Here is a 19,696-nt window from a genome sequence, read left to right as displayed (position 1 = left end):
ATCCTCTCCAGGCTGCGGTCATCCCTGCTGCTTGTGCACCTTTTCCTGACAATCCTCTCCAGGCTGCGGTCATCCCTGCTGCTTGTGCACCTTTTCCTGACAATCCTCTCCAGGCTGCGGTCATCCCTGCTGCTTGTGCACCTTTTTCTTCCACACTTTTCCCTTCCACATAACTTTCTATTAATGTGCTTTGATACAGCACTTTGGGAACATCTTCTGCAATGACCTTTGGAGGCTTTCCCTCCTTATGGAGGGTGTCAGTGATGGTGTCAGGTCAGCAGTCTTTCCCATGATTGTGAATCCTACTGAACCAGACTGAGAGACCATTTAGAGGCTCAGGAACCCTTTGCAGGTGTTATGGCTGAATGAGCTGATTAGAGTGGGACACTTTGAGCCGAGATTATTCCACCTTTTCACAATATTCTCATTTTCTGAGATTGTGGATTTGGGGTTTTCATGAGCTGTAAGCCATAATCATCACAATGATGACAAATCACGGCTGGAACTATCTTGCTTTGCATGGAATGAGTCTCATATATTAGTTTCACCTTTTAAGTTGCTGCACTGAAATCAATGAACTTTTGCACCAGATTCTCATTTCTCCAGTCTCACCTGTATGTATAACACGGACAATCGTTTTGGAGGTACAAGCATCTTGTCATGAGGTTTCCTTCAGGTCTACATTGAGAAGACCTGAACAGCGGGCAAGTGACACTCCACCCATGGATTTCAATGTTCAATCAGCACCAAACCAATTCCATGGCAAAACCAACATAAAGTGGAAAATTCAAAGATGCTCAGCAGTCCCAATAATGAGGTAGGTCCCAGGGCAGAGCACAATCGGTCCACTCAGACTGAGTCTTCAGGGACAGGGCAACCGTTCTGGACCTGCAAAATGCTACAAAGCGAACTTCTTACCAGAAACCAGTGCTGAAGGTCCCCTCCCGGTTAGGCCAACGATGTCCAGGTCATCACGTTCTGGGTATTGCACTCCAGAACTAGGATGGGAAAAGGCTGATGCTGGGCAGCTGTCAGCCACCAGTGGTAAAACAAAGAACCTTCATTGCTTAGAGATGGAGTCTACAAACGTTCTAAACAAACGGCCAGTTTACAGTCCTTCAAACGTTAGGTGGGCCGGACTGTGACCACTGGGAGTAGTAAATGCCCCAGCATCAGTTGAGAGTAGACAAGGTTTCAGTGTTGATGGTCAGTTGGAGTAAATAAATTACAGAGCACCTGTGGTCAGTAGGAAGTGGAATAATACCATCATTGGGTTGGTGTCAGTGGGAAGAATAATGCTCCAGCATTGAGTTGGTGTCAATGGAAGGAATAGTGTGCCACTGTTGGTTTCAGTGGAAGGAATGGTGTGCCAGCATCTTTGTCAGTGGTAGGAACAGTGCCATGTATCAGTGGGAGGAATAGTGTCCTACTGCTGGTGTCAGTGGCAGGAATAGTGTCTCAATGTTGGTGTCAGCGAGATAAATAATGCCCCATCATTGGGTTGGCGTCAGTGGTAGGAACATTGCCTTGTATCAGTGGGAGAAATAGTGTCTCATTGCTGGTGTCACAGGAAGAAATGGTATCCCAGCATTGGTGCCAGTGGTAGGAACACTGCCATGTGTCTCACTGTCGGAGTCAGTGAGATAAATAATGCCCCATCATTGGGTTGGCATCAGTGGGAGGAATAGTGTCTCACTGTTGGTGTCAGTGAAATAAATAATGCCCTACCATTGGCTTGATGTAAGTGGGAGACATTGTGTCTCACTGTTGGTGTCAGTGGAAGGAATGGTGTCTCAGCCTTGGTATTAGTGGTAGGAACAGTGCCATGTGTCAATGGGAGGAATAGTGTCTCACTGTTGGTGTCGGTGAAGTAATACCCCATCATTGGGCTGGTGTTAGTGTGAGGAATTGTGGCCCACTGTTGGTGTCAGTGGAAGGAATGATGTCCCAGCATTGGTGGCAGGAACAATGGCATGTATCAGTGGGAGGAAAAGTGTCTCACTGTTGGCATCAGTGAGATAAATAATGCCCCATCATTGGGTTGGTGTCAGTGGTAGGAACATTGCCTTGTATCAGTGGGAGGAATAGTGTCTCACGGCTGGTGTCAATGGAAGAAATGGTGTCCTAGCATTGGTGTCAGTGGTAGGAACACTGCCATGTGTCTCACTGTTGGTGTCAGTGAGATAAATAATGCCCCATCATTGGGTTGGTGTCAGTGAGAGGAATGGTGTCCCACTGTTGGTGTCAGTGAGAGGAATGGTGTCTCAGCCTTGTTGTTGGTGGTAGGAAGAGTGTCATGTATCAGTGGGAGGAATAGTGTCTCAATGTTGGTGTCAGTGGAAGGAAGAGTGTCCTACCTTTTGTGTCAGTGGTAGGAACAGTGCCATGCATCGGTGGGAGGAATAGTGTCTGTTGGTGTCAGTGGAAGGAATGGTGTCCCAGCAATGGTGTCAGTGGTAGGAACAGTGCCATGTATCAGTGTGAAGAATAGTGCCCCAAGGGCCAGATGAAGGCAAGCAAAGGGCCGCACTTTGAAGACCAGTAGCTTAGAGAAATGCTAGAGGCACGCTGGGAGCAGCCGGCCTTCGTTTGTTTCTTAGCATCCAATCCATCTTGTAGGTGGCAGTATGACCCAACAGTATAGGACTTCTGTGTCCCTTAACCAACAACGGGGAAAGCAGGTTTTGGCTGGAGTCATACGAGAAGAGAGACTCTTCTGCAGGATGTATCCCAGCAAATGTGCAGCGCAGAATCCCGCTCTCAGTCACTACCAGTTCATGTTCCGCAGCATCCTCCCTCTATGATGGAGTAATCCAAGTTTCTGCATCATTATGCATCTACTGGGTTGGAAATCCACAAAACACTAACTGGGGGACTGGAGAGACACTTTCAGAAATGGTGGTGTACCTGGTAGGTCACCTAGCATCTTCCGAGGTATTGTGGCATTAGGGTCCTATTAGGATGCAATGCAGGGAAGAGGACACACTGGGGTGAGACCGATGAGGGTTCAGTGAAATCCTTCCACATTCTTGTCAGGATTGTGATAGTTGGAACCCCAACAGCAATAAGGAATAATCAAAACCGACATTACTTTGGTTCAGAATAAAAATTGGCTGGGTAGATGTCCTCATCACCACCCTGTACGGCATCCTTCACACAGGGTTCCGCTTCTACAAGAGCAGTGTATACAGCAAGGTTTTAAGAAGGATTTACAGCATTGCTGAAGGGTGTCGGGTTCAAGTTTGGGAATGTCTTAACAGCAGTGCTAACTGGCACTTTAAACCAGCTTCAGTGCTACTTGAACTGTGGTGTTAGCCAGCTGAGGCCCACTAACATCTACAACCTCTTCCTCTAACCAGAAAGGAAGAGCTCCAAGATCTACAACTGCTTCAGCCACCCAGTGAGAAGCTCCAAGATCTACAACCGCTTCAACCACCCAGTGAGAAGCTCCAAGATCTACAACCGCTTCAACCACCCAGTGAGAAGCTCCAAGATCTACAACCGCTTCAACCACCCAGTGAGAAGCTCCAAGATCTACAACCGCTTCAACCACCCAGTGAGAAGCTCCAAGATCTACAACCCCTTCTACCACCCAGTGAGAAGCTCCAAGATCTACAACTGCTTCAGCGGCTCAGTGAGAAGTTCCAAGATCTACAACCTATACAGCCAGGCAGTGAGATCATCCAAGATCTACAACCAGGCAGTGAGATCATCCAAGATCAACAACGTCTTCAGCCGGTCAGTGGTGTTAGCCAACTGAGGCCCACTAAGATCTACAAGCTTCAAGATATACAACCTCTTTCTCTAACCATAAAGGAAGAGCTCCAAGATATACAACCGCTTCATCTGCCCAGTGAGAGAATCATCCAAGATCTACAACCTCTTCATCCGGCCAATGTGGTGAAGCTCCAAGATCTACCACCTTTCCAGCCAGGCAGTGAGAGAATCATCCAGGATCTACAACCTCTTCATTAGTCCAGTGAGGTGAAGCTCCAAGATCTACCACCTTTCCAGCCAGGCAGTGAGAGGATCCAAGATCTACAACCTCTTCAGCCAGGCAGTGAGATCATCCAAGATCTACAACCTCTTCAGCCAGGCAGTGAGATCATCCAAGATCTACAACTTTTTCAGCCGGCCAGTGAGAGGAAGCTCCAACTCCAAGATCTACAACCTCTTCAGCCGCCCAGTGAAGAGAAGCTCCAAGATCTACAACCTCTTCAGCCAGCGAGAGGAAGCTCCAACTCCAAGATCTACAACCTCTTCAGCCGCCCAGTGAAGAGAAGCTCCAAGATCTACAACCTCTTTAGCCAGGCAGTGAGAAGATCATCCAAGATCTACAACCTTTTCAGCCGGCCAGTGAGGTGAAGCTCCAAGACCTACAACTTCTTCAGCAAGGCCAGTGAGGTGAGGCTCCAAGATCTACACCCTCTTCAGCCGACTAGTGAGGTGAAGCTCCAAGATCTACAACCTCTTCAGCCGACCAGTGAGGTGAAGCTCCAAGATCTACAACCTCTTCAGCCGACCAGTGAGGTGAAGCTCCAAGATCTACAACCTCTTCAGCCGACCAGTAAGGTGAAGCTCCAAGATCTACAACCTTTTTAGCCAGGCAGTGAGAGGATCCAAGATCTACAACCTCTTCAGCCAGGCAGTGAGATCATCCAAGATCTACAACCTCTTCAGCCAGGCAGTGAGATCATCCAAGATCTACAACTTTTTCAGCCGGCCAGTGAGGTGAAGCTCCAAGACCTACAACTTCTTCAGCAAGGCCAGTGAGGTGAGGCTCCAAGATCTACAACCTCTTCAGCCGACTAGTGAGGTGAAGCTCCAAGATCTACAACCTCTTCAGCCGACCAGTGAGGTGAAGCTCCAAGATCTACAACCTCTTCAGCCGACCAGTGAGGTGAAGCTCCAAGATCTACAACCTCTTCAGCCGACCAGTAAGGTGAAGCTCCAAGATCTACAACCTTTTTAGCCAGGCAGTGAGAGGATCCAAGATCTACAACCTCTTCAGCCAGGCAGTGAGATCATCCAAGATCTACAACCTCTTCAGCCAGGCAGTGAGATCATCCAAGATCTACAACTTTTTCAGCCGGCCAGTGAGGTGAAGCTCCAAGACCTACAACTTCTTCAGCAAGGCCAGTGAGGTGAGGCTCCAAGATCTACAACCTCTTCAGCCGACTAGTGAGGTGAAGCTCCAAGATCTACAACCTCTTCAGCCGACCAGTGAGGTGAAGCTCCATGATGTACAACCTCTTCAGCCGGCCAGTGAGGTTAAGCACCAAGATCTACCACCTTTTCAGCCAGGCAGTTAGAGTGAGTTTCCTACCCAAACACAGGACACTTACAATTTCCCTATTTGTGGTCACAGAGCTGAACAGCTGCACCTGCCTGACCTACAAGCAGCTTACTTACTCCAAAGCCATCACAATGCTGGGCAAGAACCGCCCTGGAATTAGCATGCAGCTTGCAAGGTCAGTGGAAGGTTCCATCAGTATGGTAAGTTTGCCTGATGACAGGTTAGCTATAGTTGTAGGCCAATAAACGAGAGGCAGCATGAAGTCTGGTTGGTGCTCCTAGCTCCTCCCTGAAACATGTTGGTCCTCCTAGCTCATTGTGTACAGCGATCTTCTCGTTATGGTCAGTAAAACATGGGAGGCGGTAGGGAACTAAGGAGTGAGGTTGTCCTTTATGTCTACACACAACATATACAGAGCCCACCCCCCCAATCAGATACAACATCAGCACAGTGCATTCTCCTCCAGCCAGAATTATATACAGGTGTCACTTGTACTCCTCTTAGCACGGGACGGCTCTTCTCTGCTGCTCCACTTCACAGGTGGATGTACTCTTCATATAGATGGGTCACGGAGGCGGCGGATGTACGTATAAATGGGTCACGGAGGAGGCGGATGTACGTATAGATGGGTCACGGAGGAGGCGGATGTACGTATAGATGGGTCACGGAGGAGGCGGATGTACGTATAGATGGGTCACGGAGGAGGCGGATGTACGTATAGATGGGTCACGGAGGAGGCGGATGTACGTATAGATGGGTCACGGAGGAGGCGGATGTACGTATAGATGGGTCACGGAGGAGGCGGATGTACGTATAGATGGGTCACGGAGGCGGCGGATGTACGTATAGATGGGTCACGGAGGAGGCGGATGTACGTATAAATGGGTCACGGAGGAGGCGGATGTACGTATAGATGGGTCACGGAGGAGGCGGATGTACGTATAGATGGGTCACGGAGGAGGCGGATGTACGTATAGATGGGTCACGGAGGAGGCGGATGTACGTATAGATGGGTCACGGAGGAGGCGGATGTACGTATAGATGGGTCACGGAGGAGGCGGATGTACGTATAGATGGGTCACGGAGGAGGCGGATGTACGTATAGATGGGTCACGGAGGAGGCGGATGTACGTATAGATGGGTCACGGAGGAGGCGGATGTACGTATAGATGGGTCACGGAAGAGGAGGATGTACGTATTGATGGGGGGGGAGTCATGGAGGAGGCGGATGTACGTATAGATGGGTCACGGAGGAGGCGGATGTACGTATAGATGGGTCACGGAGGAGGCGGATGTACGTATAGATGGGTCACGGAGGAGGCGGATGTACGTATAGATGGGTCACGGAGGAGGCGGATGTACGTATAGATGGGTCACGGAGGAGGCGGATGTACGTATAGATGGGTCACGGAGGAGGCGGATGTACGTATAGATGGGTCACGGAGGAGGCGGATGTACGTATAGATGGGTCACGGAGGAGGCGGATGTACGTATAGATGGGTCACGGAGGAGGCGGATGTACGTATAGATGGGTCACGGAGGAGGCGGATGTACGTATAGATGGGTCACGGAGGAGGCGGATGTACGTATAGATGGGTCACGGAGGAGGCGGATGTACGTATAGATGGGTCACGGAGGAGGCGGATGTACAACAAACATGGAGACGTCCCATCTATCCCGAGAAGAGGGGAGAAGGTATGTGTCTATCACAACCACAGTCTGGATCTCCTTCTGATCGCACGTCTGATAATGAAGGGAAAATGCGATTGGCTGTCTTCAGGTCCTGGCTTTGTGTCACCATGATGAAGGCCTGAACAATGACAGATGGCGAATAGTCACTATGGAGCTCTGAAGGAGGCCTCTGCACCGATGGAGAGTTTCTCACCCACTTTCACATGTTACACGTTCCAGGAACAGTTTAGTGAGGTGGATTCAGAGACGGCAGCGTTCATTGTGCCAAATCTGTCCCTTCACAGAGTCCTTGAAGAGTTCCATTGGCTTCTAGAAGAAATCTGAGGCCCGTGCTCTGGAGACCACTGGACTGGGTGTTTTCAGGACACCATGCTGCGGTCGCTGGTCGGGATTGAAGGGAACTCGCGATGAACCGGTTGGACTGACTAGAAGGCTGCGATCCGTCCGCTTAAACTCTGCAGAAAGAAAAAAAACAAAAAAAAACTGGTGATGGGAGTTTATTTTGAACAAGTTATCTGTCCAAACCTGGTGACAGGACCTTATCACATGCAGGTCATCTGACCAAAGATGGTGGTGGGACCTCATCTCATACTGCTCATCTGACCACAGATTATCAACGTGACCTCATCTTATACAAGTTGTCTGACCTCATCTCATACAGATCACCTGACCAAAGATGGTGACGGGACCTCATCTTATACAGGTCATCTAATCAACGATGGTGGTGGGACCTCATCTCATACAGACGGTCTGACCAAAGATGGTGGTGGGACCTCATCTCAAACAGACGGTCTGACCAAAGATGGTGGTGGGACCTCATCTCATAGAGGGCGTCTGACCAAAGATGGTGGTGGGACCTCATCTCATAGAGGGCGTCTGACCAAAGATGGTGGTGGGACCTCATCTCATAGAGGGCGTCTGACCAAAGATGGTGGTGGGACCTCATCTCATAGAGGGCGTCTGACCAAAGATGGTGGTGGGACCTCATCTCATAGAGGGCGTCTGACCAAAGATGGTGGTGGGACCTCATCTCATAGAGGGCGTCTGACCAAAGATGGTGGTGGGACCTCATCTCATAGAGGGCGTCTGACCAAAGATGGTGGTGGGACCTCATCTCATAGAGGGCGTCTGACCAAAGATGGTGGTGGGACCTCATCTCATAGAGGGCGTCTGACCAAAGATGGTGGTGGGACCTCATCTCATACAGGTCATCTGACCAAAGATGGGGAGGGGACCCCTCATCTCATACAGGTTGTCTGATCAAATATGGTGATTATTATGATTATACAGGGAGCGATGGGACCTCATCTCATACAGGGCGTCTGACCAAAGATGGAGGTGGGACCTCATCTCATACAGGTCATCTGACCCAAGATTATCAACGTGACCTCATCTTATACAAGCGTCTGACCAAAGATGGTGGTGGGACATCATCTCATACAGGGGTCTGACCAAAGATGAAGGTGGGACCTCATCTTTTACAGCTCATTTAATAAAACATGGTGATGGGGTCTCATGTCATACAGGTTGTCCGGTGAACATTGGTGATATGACCTCTGACTAAACACAGTGATAGGGCCTCATCTCATACAGGTCATCTGACCAATGATGGTGGTGGGACCTCATCTCATACAGGCGGTCTGATCAAAGATGGTGGTAGGACCTCATCTCATACAGGTGGCCTGACCAAAGATGGTGGTAGGACCTCATCTCATACAGGTGGCCTGACCAAAGATTATCAACGTGACCTCATCTTATACAGGTCGTCTGACCAAATATAGTGGTGGAACCTAATCTCATACAGGTCGTCTGACCAAAGATGGAGGTGAGTCCTTATCTTATACAGGCTCTCTGACGAACATTGGTGATATGACCTCCTCTGACTACACATGGTGACAGGACCTGATCTCAAACAGGTCGTCTGACCAAAGATGGTGGTGGGACTTCATCTCATACAGGTCATCCGACCAAAGATGATGACAGGACCTCATCTTACACAGGTCGTCTGACCAAATATGGTGGTGGGACCTCATCTCACACAGGTTGTCTGACCAAAGATGGTGGTGGGACATTATCTCATACAGGCGGTCTGACCAAAAATTGTGATGGGACCTCTTCTCATACAGGTTGTCTGACCAAAGATGGAGGTGGGACCTCATCTCATACAGGTTGTCTGACCAAAGATGGAGGTGGGACCTCATCTCATACAGGTTGTCTGACCAAAGATGGAGGTGGGACCTCATCTCATACAGGTTGTCTGACCAAAGATGGAGGTGGGACCTCATCTCATACAGGTTGTCTGACCAAAGATGGAGGTGGGACCTCATCTCATACAGGTTGTCTGACCAAAGATGGAGGTGGGACCTCATCTCATACAGGTTGTCTGACCAAAGATGGAGGTGGGACCTCATCTCATACAGGTTGTCTGACCAAAGATGGAGGTGGGACCTCATCTCATACAGGTTGTCTGACCAAAGATGGAGGTGGGACCTCATCTCATACAGGTCATGTGACTAAAGATGGGGATGTGACCTTCTCTCATACAGGTCGTCTGACCAAATATGGTGATGGGACCTCATCTCATACTGGCTATTTGACCAAACATGGTGACAGGACCTCATCTCATACCGATCACCTGACCAAGTGTGGTGACGGGACCTCATCTTAAACTGGTCACAAGACTAAACATCAAGTACTAACGTCAACTAAGCCCTTGCAAGATCCAGACCAGCGCAGAATGGAGGAACCCCAATTCTTCAGAAAGTGACTTTGTGGCAGCCAATCCTTTCTTCCTGTGTGCTACCTGTGTCTAAAGGCTCCACCCACCAGTCATAGCTGATCATTGATCATGCCCAACCTTCCCAAATGTCAGCAGTGAGACACCTGAGGGGCCATCTATAATCACTACCACCCATACAAACCAATCAAATTCTCTTATCTAGCCTGCACTGGAAAATGACAGCTGTATTCCAATTGGCCGATACCAAGATGTGACAACTGGAATTGGGGTCTGCTGCCCATTGTAGGGTCCTGCAACACCCACGCTGACCATCGCTTTCTGCTCACGTACCTGCCGTCATGTTCTTTTTCAGACTGAAGGTGACTTTCTTTGAGATGCAGTTTTGGTCTTTGCGGATCTGTGGAGGGAGAGAAGACAAGAGATCACTATTCTGGGCTCAGACCCCCCTTGCCGAACGTTCACCGACTATAACCATCCCTCCCCATGGCAAACCCTGGCCCATAACCCCCCCCCCAAAAAAAATCTCACCAGCCTGAAGAACCTCCCCCTCCGCGCTTTACCTGCCTTCCTCCACTTTTTGAGCTTTTCACATATAGAGGTTTTGGGGTCTCCGACTTGCAGAAAGCAACAAAGTCCTGGGCTTTGGAGGTCACTTTCGCAGGTGGAGTTGCCGGAGGAGTAACTGAAGACGTCTGTGGTTTATTACCGATTATCTGCTGGAAGAAGGAAACAGAAAGGCCTGTCAGAAGTCTTCCCCAAAAGTTTTCCCCCTGGTATTTGTGAACCTGCTCCCAGCAGCAGATGCCGCAACCCCTGACCAGCTGCTCCCGGAATCAGACCACCACAGCCCTGACCAGCTGCTCCCGGAATCAGACCACCACCACACCCCTGACCAGCTGCTCCCGGAATCAGACCACCACCACACCCCTGACCAGCTGCTCCCGGAATCAGACCATCACCACCACCACACCCCTGACCAGCTGCTTCCGGAATCAGACCACCACCACCACCACAGCCCTGACCAGCTGCTCCTGGAATCAGACCATGACCACCACCACAGCCCTGAACAGCTACTCCTGGAATCAAACCACCACAGCCCTGACCAGCTGCTCCCGGAATCAGACCACCGCCACTAAACCCCTGACCAGCTGCTCTTGGAATCAGACCATCACCACCACAGCCCTGACCAGCTGCTCCCGGAATCAGACCACCACCACCACCACCACCACAGCCCTGACCAGCTGCTCCCGGAATCAGACCACCGCCACCAAACCCGACCAGCTGCTCCCGGAATCAGACCCCCACCACATCCCTGATCAGCCGCTCCCAGAATCAGACCACCGCCACAGCCCTGACCAGCTGCTCCCAGAATCAGACCACCACCACAGCCCTGACCAGCTGCTCCCAGAATCAGACCACCACCACAGCCCTGACCAGCTGCTCCCAGAATCAGACCACCACCACCGGCACAGCCCTGACCAGCTGCTCCCCGAATCAGACCACCACCGCCACAGCCCTGACCAGCTGCTCCAGGAATCAGACCACCACAGCCCTGAACAGCTGCTCCCGGAATCAAACCACCGCCACCAAACTCCTGACCAGCTGCTCCCGGAATGAGACCACCACCACCAAACCACTGACCAGCTGCTCCCGGAAACAGACCACCACCACAGCCCTGACCAGCTGCTCACAGAATCAGACCACCACCACAGCCCTGACTAGCTGCTCCCGGAATCAGACCACCACCACTACCACAGCCCTGACCAGCTGCTCCCAGAATCAGACCACCACCACAGCCCTGACCAGCTGCTCCCAGAATCAGACCACCACCACCACAGCCCTGACCAGCTGCTCCCGGAATCAGACCACCACAGCCCTGACCAGCTGCTCCTGGAATCAGACCACCACCACCAAACCACTGACCAGCTGCTCCTGGAATCAGACCACCGCCACTAAACCCCTGACCAGCTGCTCACAGAATCAGACCACCACCACAGCCCTGACTAGCTGCTCCCGGAATCAGACCACCACCACTACCACAGCCCTGACCAGCTGCTCCCAGAATCAGACCACCACCACAGCCCTGACCAGCTGCTCCCAGAATCAGACCACCACCACAGCCCTGACCAGCTGCTCCCAGAATCAGACCACCACCACCACAGCCCCGACCAGCTGCTCCCAGAATCAGACCCCCACCACATCCCTGATCAGCCGCTCCCAGAATCAGACCACCACCACAGCCCTGACCAGCTGCTCCCTGAATCAGACCACCACCACAGCCCTGACCAGCTGCTCCCTGAATCAGACCACCACCACAGCCCTGACCAGCTGCTCCCTGAATCAGACCACCACCACAGCCCTGACCAGCTGCTCCCCGAATCAGACCACCACCACAGCCCTGACCAGCTGCTCCCCGAATCAGACCACCAAAGCCCTGACCAGCTGCTCCCAGAATCAGACCACCACCACCGGCACAGCCCTGACCAGCTGCTCCCCGAATCAGACCACCCCCACCGCCACAGCCCTGACCAGCTGCTCCCCGAATCAGACCACCCCCACCGCCACAGCCCTGACCAGCTGCTCCCAGAATCAGACCACCACCACCGGCACAGCCCTGACCAGCTGCTCCCCGAATCAGACCACCCCCACCGCCACAGCCCTGACCAGCTGCTCCTGGAATCAGACCACCACAGCCCCGACCAGCTGCTCCCAGAATCAGACCACCACCACAGCCCTGACCAGCTGCTCCCGGAATCAAACCACTACCACAGCCCTGAACAGCTGCTCCCGGAATCAGACCACCACCACCACAGCCCTGACCAGCTGCTTCCGGAATCAGACCACCACCACCACAGCCCTGAACAGCTGCTCCCAGAATCAGACCACCACAGCCCTGACCAGCTGCTTCCGGAATCAGACCACCACATCCCTGACCAGCTGCTCCCGGAATCAGACCACTGCCACACCTCTGACTAGCTGCTCCAGGAATCAAACCACCACCACCACAGCCCTGACCAGCTGCTCCCAGAACCAGACCACCACCACCGCCCTGACCAGCTGCTCCAGGAATCAGACCACCACCACAGCCCTGACCAGCTGCTCCAGGAATCAGACCACCACCACAGCCCTGACCAGCTGCTCCAGGAATCAGACCACTACCACATCCCTGACCAGCTGCTCCCGGAATCAGACCACTGCCACACCTCTGACTAGCTGCTCCAGGAATCAAACCACCACCACCACAGCCCTGACCAGCTGCTCCCAGAACCAGACCACCACCACCGCCCTGACCAGCTGCTCCAGGAATCAGACCACCACCACAGCCCTGACCAGCTGCTCCAGGAATCAGACCACCACCACAGCCCTGACCAGCTGCTCCAGGAATCAGACCCCCACAGCCCTGACCAGCTGCTCCCAGAACCAGACCCCCACCACAGCCCTGACCAGCTGCTCCAGGAATCAGACCACCACCACAGCCCTGACCAGCTGCTCCAGGAATCAGACCACCACCACAGCCCTGACCAGCTGCTCCAGGAATCAGACCACCACCACAGCCCTGACTAGCTGCTCCAGGAATCAGACCACCACAGCCCTGACCAGCTGCTCCAGGAATCAGACCACCACAGCCCTGACCAGCTGCTCCAGGAATCAGACCACCACAGCCCTGACCAGCTGCTCCCAGAACCAGACCCCCACCACAGCCCTGACCAGCTGCTTGGAGAAGACCTGAGTCTTAGCATCAACCAGCTGTTCTCAGCAGTCATGAATCTCAGCCCTGAGCAGCTGCTCTCAACAGTGCAAGTCTCATCACCGACCAGAGTGGAAGTCACCAGAATGAATAGATGTGTGCCTTGCTGATCAGCTCCCGCTCTGACCCCATACCAGTCCTACCACCATGTGCTCCTCTCCTTCAAGGGTCCTGCTCCATCTCCACATTCCTTCAAACCAACCAGCCTCTGCTTTGCCCCACTACCTCCGGTATGCCCCATCAAACTTCTGCTTCACCCGGCTACAACTACCTTTCTCCCAACCAGCTAACGCGCTGCCCACCAGTTGGCGCCTGCTCCGCCCCTTCCACACCCAATCTCTGCTCTATCACCCATCACACTTAAATCAACCTAACAAGGCATCATGTGGGTGTGGCCACGTTAGCTTGGGGAGATACAGACACTTGGTGGAAGGTCATCATGCTAAGACAAGGTTCCAATACATGAAGGCCCTGACCCAGAAGAAGAATGCAGTTTGAAAGTTCTGATTTCACTTGCTGCATGCTCGTTCCCAGAAAGCACCTGGAGGCAGTCAGTGCCAGAAGCAGGGCAGCCTCAGCCTTGACCTCAGTAGGGGATTCCAATGAACATGTCAGGTTGGTCCATCCCCGATCTCAGATTTTGGGGGTGACCTCTGCTGACAGATGGTGGTAAGACATTGGCCAATGGTAATGGAGTCCATGCTGGAGCACATCCAGACAGAGACCACCATTTTAGGTGCCCGGTCATACCGCATGATATCGCATGGCAAGTCGCACCCCATTGTCCGTAATTAAAGCGGCCACATCGGCGAGGTTCCGACTGGGTCGGAGTCGCACCGATTTTGAAAGTAGCGCAAGCACCACACACAGACATCTGTATCCTGCAAGCCGCATAGGTCTCAAAGTCGCAATGACCTCCGACTAGGAAATCGTGAGACTTCGGAGGAACCGGGTCCCATCGGTGAGACCGAGGACTAAATGTACCAATATTGAATCTTATTTTAGAGTTGACTCTACCTGGGTTGTCCCCTAACCGACCCCCCAAGGTGTGGACACTCACCCGACTCTTCCCGAGAACCCGCCTCCGTCTCAACAGCGACACCCCTCGAAGAGGTAGGACGCTGAGACTGAGCCGTAGCAAGGGGCTTCTCCTCTTCATCACGCGGGGCTTAGAGGGCGGCGTTTCCATGGTGTGTCCGGTGCAATGTGGCCGAGCTGCCTTGGTGGGGCGCTCTTTGCACTTGGTGACCTCCATCTTCTCAGCAGGGGGCGACTCTACCCTCCCGTTGAGCTGCGAGTGGTCCTTCTCCCTCACGGGGTGGGAAACTCTCCTCTTCTTACGTTTCTTCTTAGCTGGCGGCCCATCTGCCTTTCTCTGGTCCTCCGGGAGGTCCTCAGAAGCTGAACCCCTCTGCCGACCTTTCCTCTTCTCCGGCTCAGGGATGAAGCCTTGCGTCTCTGAGGAGAGATGGAGCAACCATTTATGATCCAGCCAAGGGACCACCGAATGTCTTTGCACCACCCCCCATCCCCTCACATCCCAAGCCCAACACCTACAGTAAGTCCTCTACCCTGCTGAAATGGATTCTTATCCGCTCTCCTGAGCCCACTTTCATGATCAACTCCCATCATCGATTCCCTCTCCTCCTGCCCACCTATAAGAGATGAGCTTCCTCTGCCATCGTTTTCGGTCTTCGGGGCTAGCGTAAATCACTGCTCTGCTGCTCTCAGGCAATGAAAGAACGCATCCCTGACATCCCTTTAGACGTGCATGCTCCTCCATGATGGTCGTTGGTTGCTGCAGACTTTAGCTGCGCAATCTGTTGATCATTGGCTCGATGACGTTGTAACAGATTGATCAGCAGATTGCACAGCTAAAGTCGAAGCAGGGAGGACCATGCACATCAAAAGGGATGCCAGGGATGTGTTCTTTCATCTAATGTTCGAGGCAGGGTGCTGCATTTATAGGAGCCTGCTGGACACGCCCATCAACTCAGACTTACTGACCAGATGACAGAGCCAGTGATATTCCCGATTCTCGAGGTGTGAAAGCCGATTATTAGAAAATTGTGCTTTGCATGTTGATTGGGGGGGAGGGGGTGAAATAATGGGAGGGGTTACATTAGATCTCTCCCGCCCGCAGCGGATCGGTCGTCACACCGATCTCTCCCGCCCGCAGCGGATCGGTCGTCACACCGATCTCTCCCGCCCGCAGCGGATCGGTCGTCACACCGATCTCTCCCGCCCGCAGCGGATCGGTCGTCACACCGATCTCTCCCGCCCGCAGCGGATCGGTCGTCACACCGATCTCTCCCGCCCGCAGCGGATCGGTCGTCACACCGATCTCTCCCGCCCGCAGCGGATCGGTCGTCACACCGATCTCTCCCGCCCGCAGCGGATCGGTCGTCACACTGATCTGACGCTCTTGTAGGAGAAAACATTCTGCAGAGGTGACAACAAGGCGGTACAGCCAGTGGGGCCCCCTGGGCCCCCCCCCGGGGGTGGTCAATACTCACCCAGCATCATCCTCGCCTGAAATTTCTTCTGCCTTTTGCGGAATCTCCAACTACTGAATTCATCGTCATCTTCATCCGTGGAGACCTCTTCTGGGAAGTCGTCATTTGGGAATATACCTGGAGGAAGCCAAAGAGAGGACAAGTATGAGGAATGATGAGGGTTGGGCCGAAAGGGGGGAGGGGACTATAGTATGAGGATGGGGGGTGTTGGAGGGGTGGTAAAACATAAGGGCTTGCATGGGGAGGTTAGATTAGGGGATGGTGGGGGACGGTGAGTAACCAACACAAGGACATGGTTGAGAGAAAGAGACGCATGCAGACACGGGGCCACGGCGGGGAAAGAGGACCCGCGCCCTCGGGGCCACGGCGGGGAAAGAGGACCCGCGCCCTCGGGGCCACGGCGGGGAAAGAGGACCCGCGCCCTCGGGGCCACGGCGGGGAAAGAGGACCCGCGCCCTCGGGGCCACGGCGGGGAAAGAGGACCCGCGCCCTGGCAGGGAGAGGTTAGACACACTAGAACATGTCGAGGAGGAAGGTCCTCCCATCTTTCACAGGCAGAAGCCTGAGACTCAGCTTTTACTGCAGAGAATTAATAACATAGGGGGTGTGGCTGGGGTAATAGACAGAGGGGGTGGGGCTGGGGCAATAGACTGGAAGGGGGGGCTGGGGTAATAGAGGGATGGGGGGGGGTGAACAAAATAAACACCGTTCAGCAGGGCGCTCACTTACCTTCTCCTAGATCTTTAAACCTGGAAAACGACAGATAAAACCATCAGATCATTAACTCCTCCCACTGAGTGGATAATTCCCAAAATCCCCCCCCCTCCCCTGCAGCCACACAGGACACACCCACCTTTTCACCAGCCGGTAGAGGCACTTGCGGTTGCGGCTCGGGATGTTTTGCCGACTTGCGAGGTCGAACAGTCTGTCCGATATGGCCTTATAGTCGAACTGAGAGGAAGAGACAATCAGTGCCTGCAATAAGAACTGTCCGAGGTGCCTCAACTGCCATTCCCTCCCCTCCAACCCAGACAGAATGACAGCTGGACAGGAGCAATACAGACAGTGCAGCCTTCAGAAAGAAATACACAGAGCCATGGGATCTCCCAACATCACTGACCCCACCACACCCAACAATCCCCCCTTACACCCAGGATCTCCCATCATCACCGACCCCACCGCACCCAACAATCCCCCCTTACACCCAGGATCTCCCATCATCACCGACCCCACCGCACCCAACAATCCCCCCTTACACCCAGGATCTCCCATCATCACCGACCCCACCGCACCCAACAATCCCCCCTTATACCCAGGATCTCCCATCATCACCGACCTCACCGACCCCACCGCACCCAACAATCCCCCCTTACACCCAGGATCTCCCATCATCACCGACCCCACCGCACCCAACAATCCCCCCTTATACACAGGATCTCCCATCGGCACCAGAAAACTGGAGAACACCAATTTGATTGGTTGTATAGGAAGAACCCGCCCCTCCCCCACCTTCCATTAAAAGAACCCTGTATGAATATTCGTACGTCATTGGATGGCTCTCACCTGCAGGACGGGTCCAATGTCTTCTACACCGTGGCCTGGATGTCCCCCAGAACTGGAACCACCATCTGCCAGAGGAAACCCAGAGAGTGACCAGAGAGTGGGGGATCGAAGGATGACACCAGACAGAGGGGTGACGGGGAAAACAGGAGGAGGCGGCATGGGAGCCAAGGGGGAGGGGCGGACAGAGAGGAGGCGTGGGAGCCAAAGGGGAGGGGTGGACAGAGAGGAGGCGTGGGAGCAAAGGGGAGGGGAGGCAGGGGAGCCAAGGGGAGGGGACAGAGGGGAAAGCCAGGAATAGGGTTGGTTGGGAAAGGCGGCCGGGTGGGAGAAGACATGAAAAGGTACCTACCCCCGGCCGGCTCTTCATTGGTCGGCTCCTCTTCCAGTTCTTTCAGGAGATCTTCAATAGCGAAAGGAGCCTGATCCAGAATCATCTGAAATATCCCGCCGACCACCGACTGCTGGAGGATCGGGCTGCCGAATACAGAGCCAACACGTCAGAGAAGAGCGAGCGGGGCGGGGGGGGAGAGAAGGGTGAGGTGATCAGAGGAGAGAGACCACCACAAGCTGTAAAAAAGTGTCCACCAGGACAAGGCCGAGACAGGGCCACCACCACTACCGCCGGGACAGAACCACCACCAGGACAAGGCCGAGACAGGGCCACCACCACTACCGCCGGGACAGAACCACCACCAGGACAAGGCCGAGACAGGGCCACCACCACTACCGCCGGGACAGAACCACCACCAGGACAAGGCCGAGACAGGGCCACCACCACTACCGCCGGGACAGAACCACCACCAGGACAAGGCCAAGACAGGGCCACCGCCAGGACAGGGCCACCGCTGGGACAGTACCACCACCAGGACAAGGCCAAGACAGGGCCACCACCACTACCGCCGGGACAGAACCACCACCAGGACAAGGCCAAGACAGGGCCACCACCACTACCGCCGGGACAGTACCACCACCAGGACAAGGCCGAGACAGGGCCACCACCACTACCGCCGGGACAGTACCACCACCAGGACAAGGCCAAGACAGGGCCACCACCCCCGCTGGGACAGGAGCACTTCCGGGACAGAACCACCACCAGGACAAGGCCAAGACAGGGCCACCACCACTACCGCCGGGACAGTACCACCACCAGGACAAGGCCGACACAGGGCCACCACCACTATCGCCGGGACAGAACCACCACCAGGACAAGGCCAAGACAGGGCCACCGCCGGGACAGGGCCACCGCTGGGACAGGGCCACCGCTGGGACAGTACCACCACCAGGACAAGGCCAAGACAGGGCCACCACCACCGCCGGGACAGGGCCACCACCACTGCCGGGACAGGGCCTCCACCAGGACAAGGCCGAGACAGTGCCCACCACCACCACCGCTGGGACAGGGCCACCACCACTGCCGGGACAGGGCCTCCACCAGGACAAGGCCGAGACAGGGCCCACCACCACCACCGCTGGGACAGGGCCACCACCACTGCTGGGACTAGTCCCCCACCTCCTGCAGGTGACACTATCAGGATCTCGACACCCCCATCATACTCACTCCTTGGTCTTGGCGGCAATCTTGCAGAACGGTTCGATGAGTTTCAGGTTCATATCAGCCGTGAGCTACGAGACAAGGAAGTCCATCAGACCATGATAAACAGCACGGGCCCTACAGGTCACGGGGCCACTCGTCTTACCTCTGCAGAGCCAATCTTCGCCAACTCCTCTAAGTAGATGTCTATGACGTGGTGCTGGACTCCCCGCGTCTCCTCCGTCTTCAGAACCTCCTCCACCAGGATCGAGAGAAACTCCTCCACCATGCTGGAGGAGACAATGGCCACCATCAGTCCAAGACATCGCTCACTACCCAACTGAGCATGGCGCATCCCCTCCCCCACATCACCCTCCGACGTCATTGGTGCAGGCTTCATCAGTCCTGACTCCAAGATTCCCTTCCCCCTCTTCTAACCCATACCCCCCATATACAGATATACCCCCCCCCCCTCCATCCCCCAATATACAGATATACCCCCCCTCCATCCCCCAATATACAGATATACCCCCCCCATATACAGATATACCCCCCCCCATATACAGATATACCCCATACGCCCCCCCCATCCCCCAATATACAGATATAC

At 54.0% G+C, this 19,696-nt stretch overlaps 1 protein-coding gene across 1 annotated transcript; it reads right to left on the bottom strand.

The window, feature by feature from the left end:
• Nucleotides 1–5,667: 5,667 nt before the first annotated feature.
• LOC149427302 (ribosomal RNA processing protein 1 homolog B-like) lies at nucleotides 5,668–19,471 on the bottom strand. The gene is made up of 11 exons (XM_089668150.1): nucleotides 19,253–19,471; nucleotides 19,114–19,178; nucleotides 17,905–18,029; nucleotides 17,556–17,620; nucleotides 16,846–16,943; nucleotides 16,722–16,741; nucleotides 15,993–16,109; nucleotides 14,537–14,934; nucleotides 10,289–10,444; nucleotides 10,059–10,125; nucleotides 5,668–7,443 (listed from the first exon to the last, which is right to left on the bottom strand). The coding sequence occupies exons 1-11, from the start codon at nucleotides 19,469–19,471 to the stop codon at nucleotides 7,298–7,300; spliced, it is 1,476 nt and encodes a 491-aa protein (XP_089524276.1). The 3' UTR covers nucleotides 5,668–7,297.
• Nucleotides 19,472–19,696: the final 225 nt, after the last annotated feature.

The sequence above is a fragment of the Staurois parvus genome, unplaced genomic scaffold, assembly GCF_062004578.1.
Source record: "Staurois parvus isolate SC_StPar_1 unplaced genomic scaffold, SC_StPar_1.0 ptg003905l, whole genome shotgun sequence".
In the NCBI taxonomy this organism is placed as follows: domain Eukaryota; kingdom Metazoa; phylum Chordata; class Amphibia; order Anura; family Ranidae; genus Staurois; species Staurois parvus.
This window is presented reverse-complemented; position numbering and strand designations above follow the sequence as displayed.

What these genes read in the sequence shown, in the direction of transcription:
- LOC149427302 (XM_089668150.1), bottom strand. Translation starts at nt 19,471, where the DNA reads ATGACGTCGGAGGGTGATGTGGGGGAGGGGATGCGCCATGCTCAGTTG. An exon ending in GGGTTCTCGGGAAGAGTCGG is followed by an intron (nt 10,445 to 14,536) that starts GTGAGTGTCCAC and finishes TCCTTCTTCCAG; the next exon opens with CAGATAATCGGTAATAAACC. An exon ending in GAAAAAGAACATGACGGCAG is followed by an intron (nt 7,444 to 10,058) that starts GTACGTGAGCAG and finishes TTCTTTCTGCAG; the next exon opens with AGTTTAAGCGGACGGATCGC.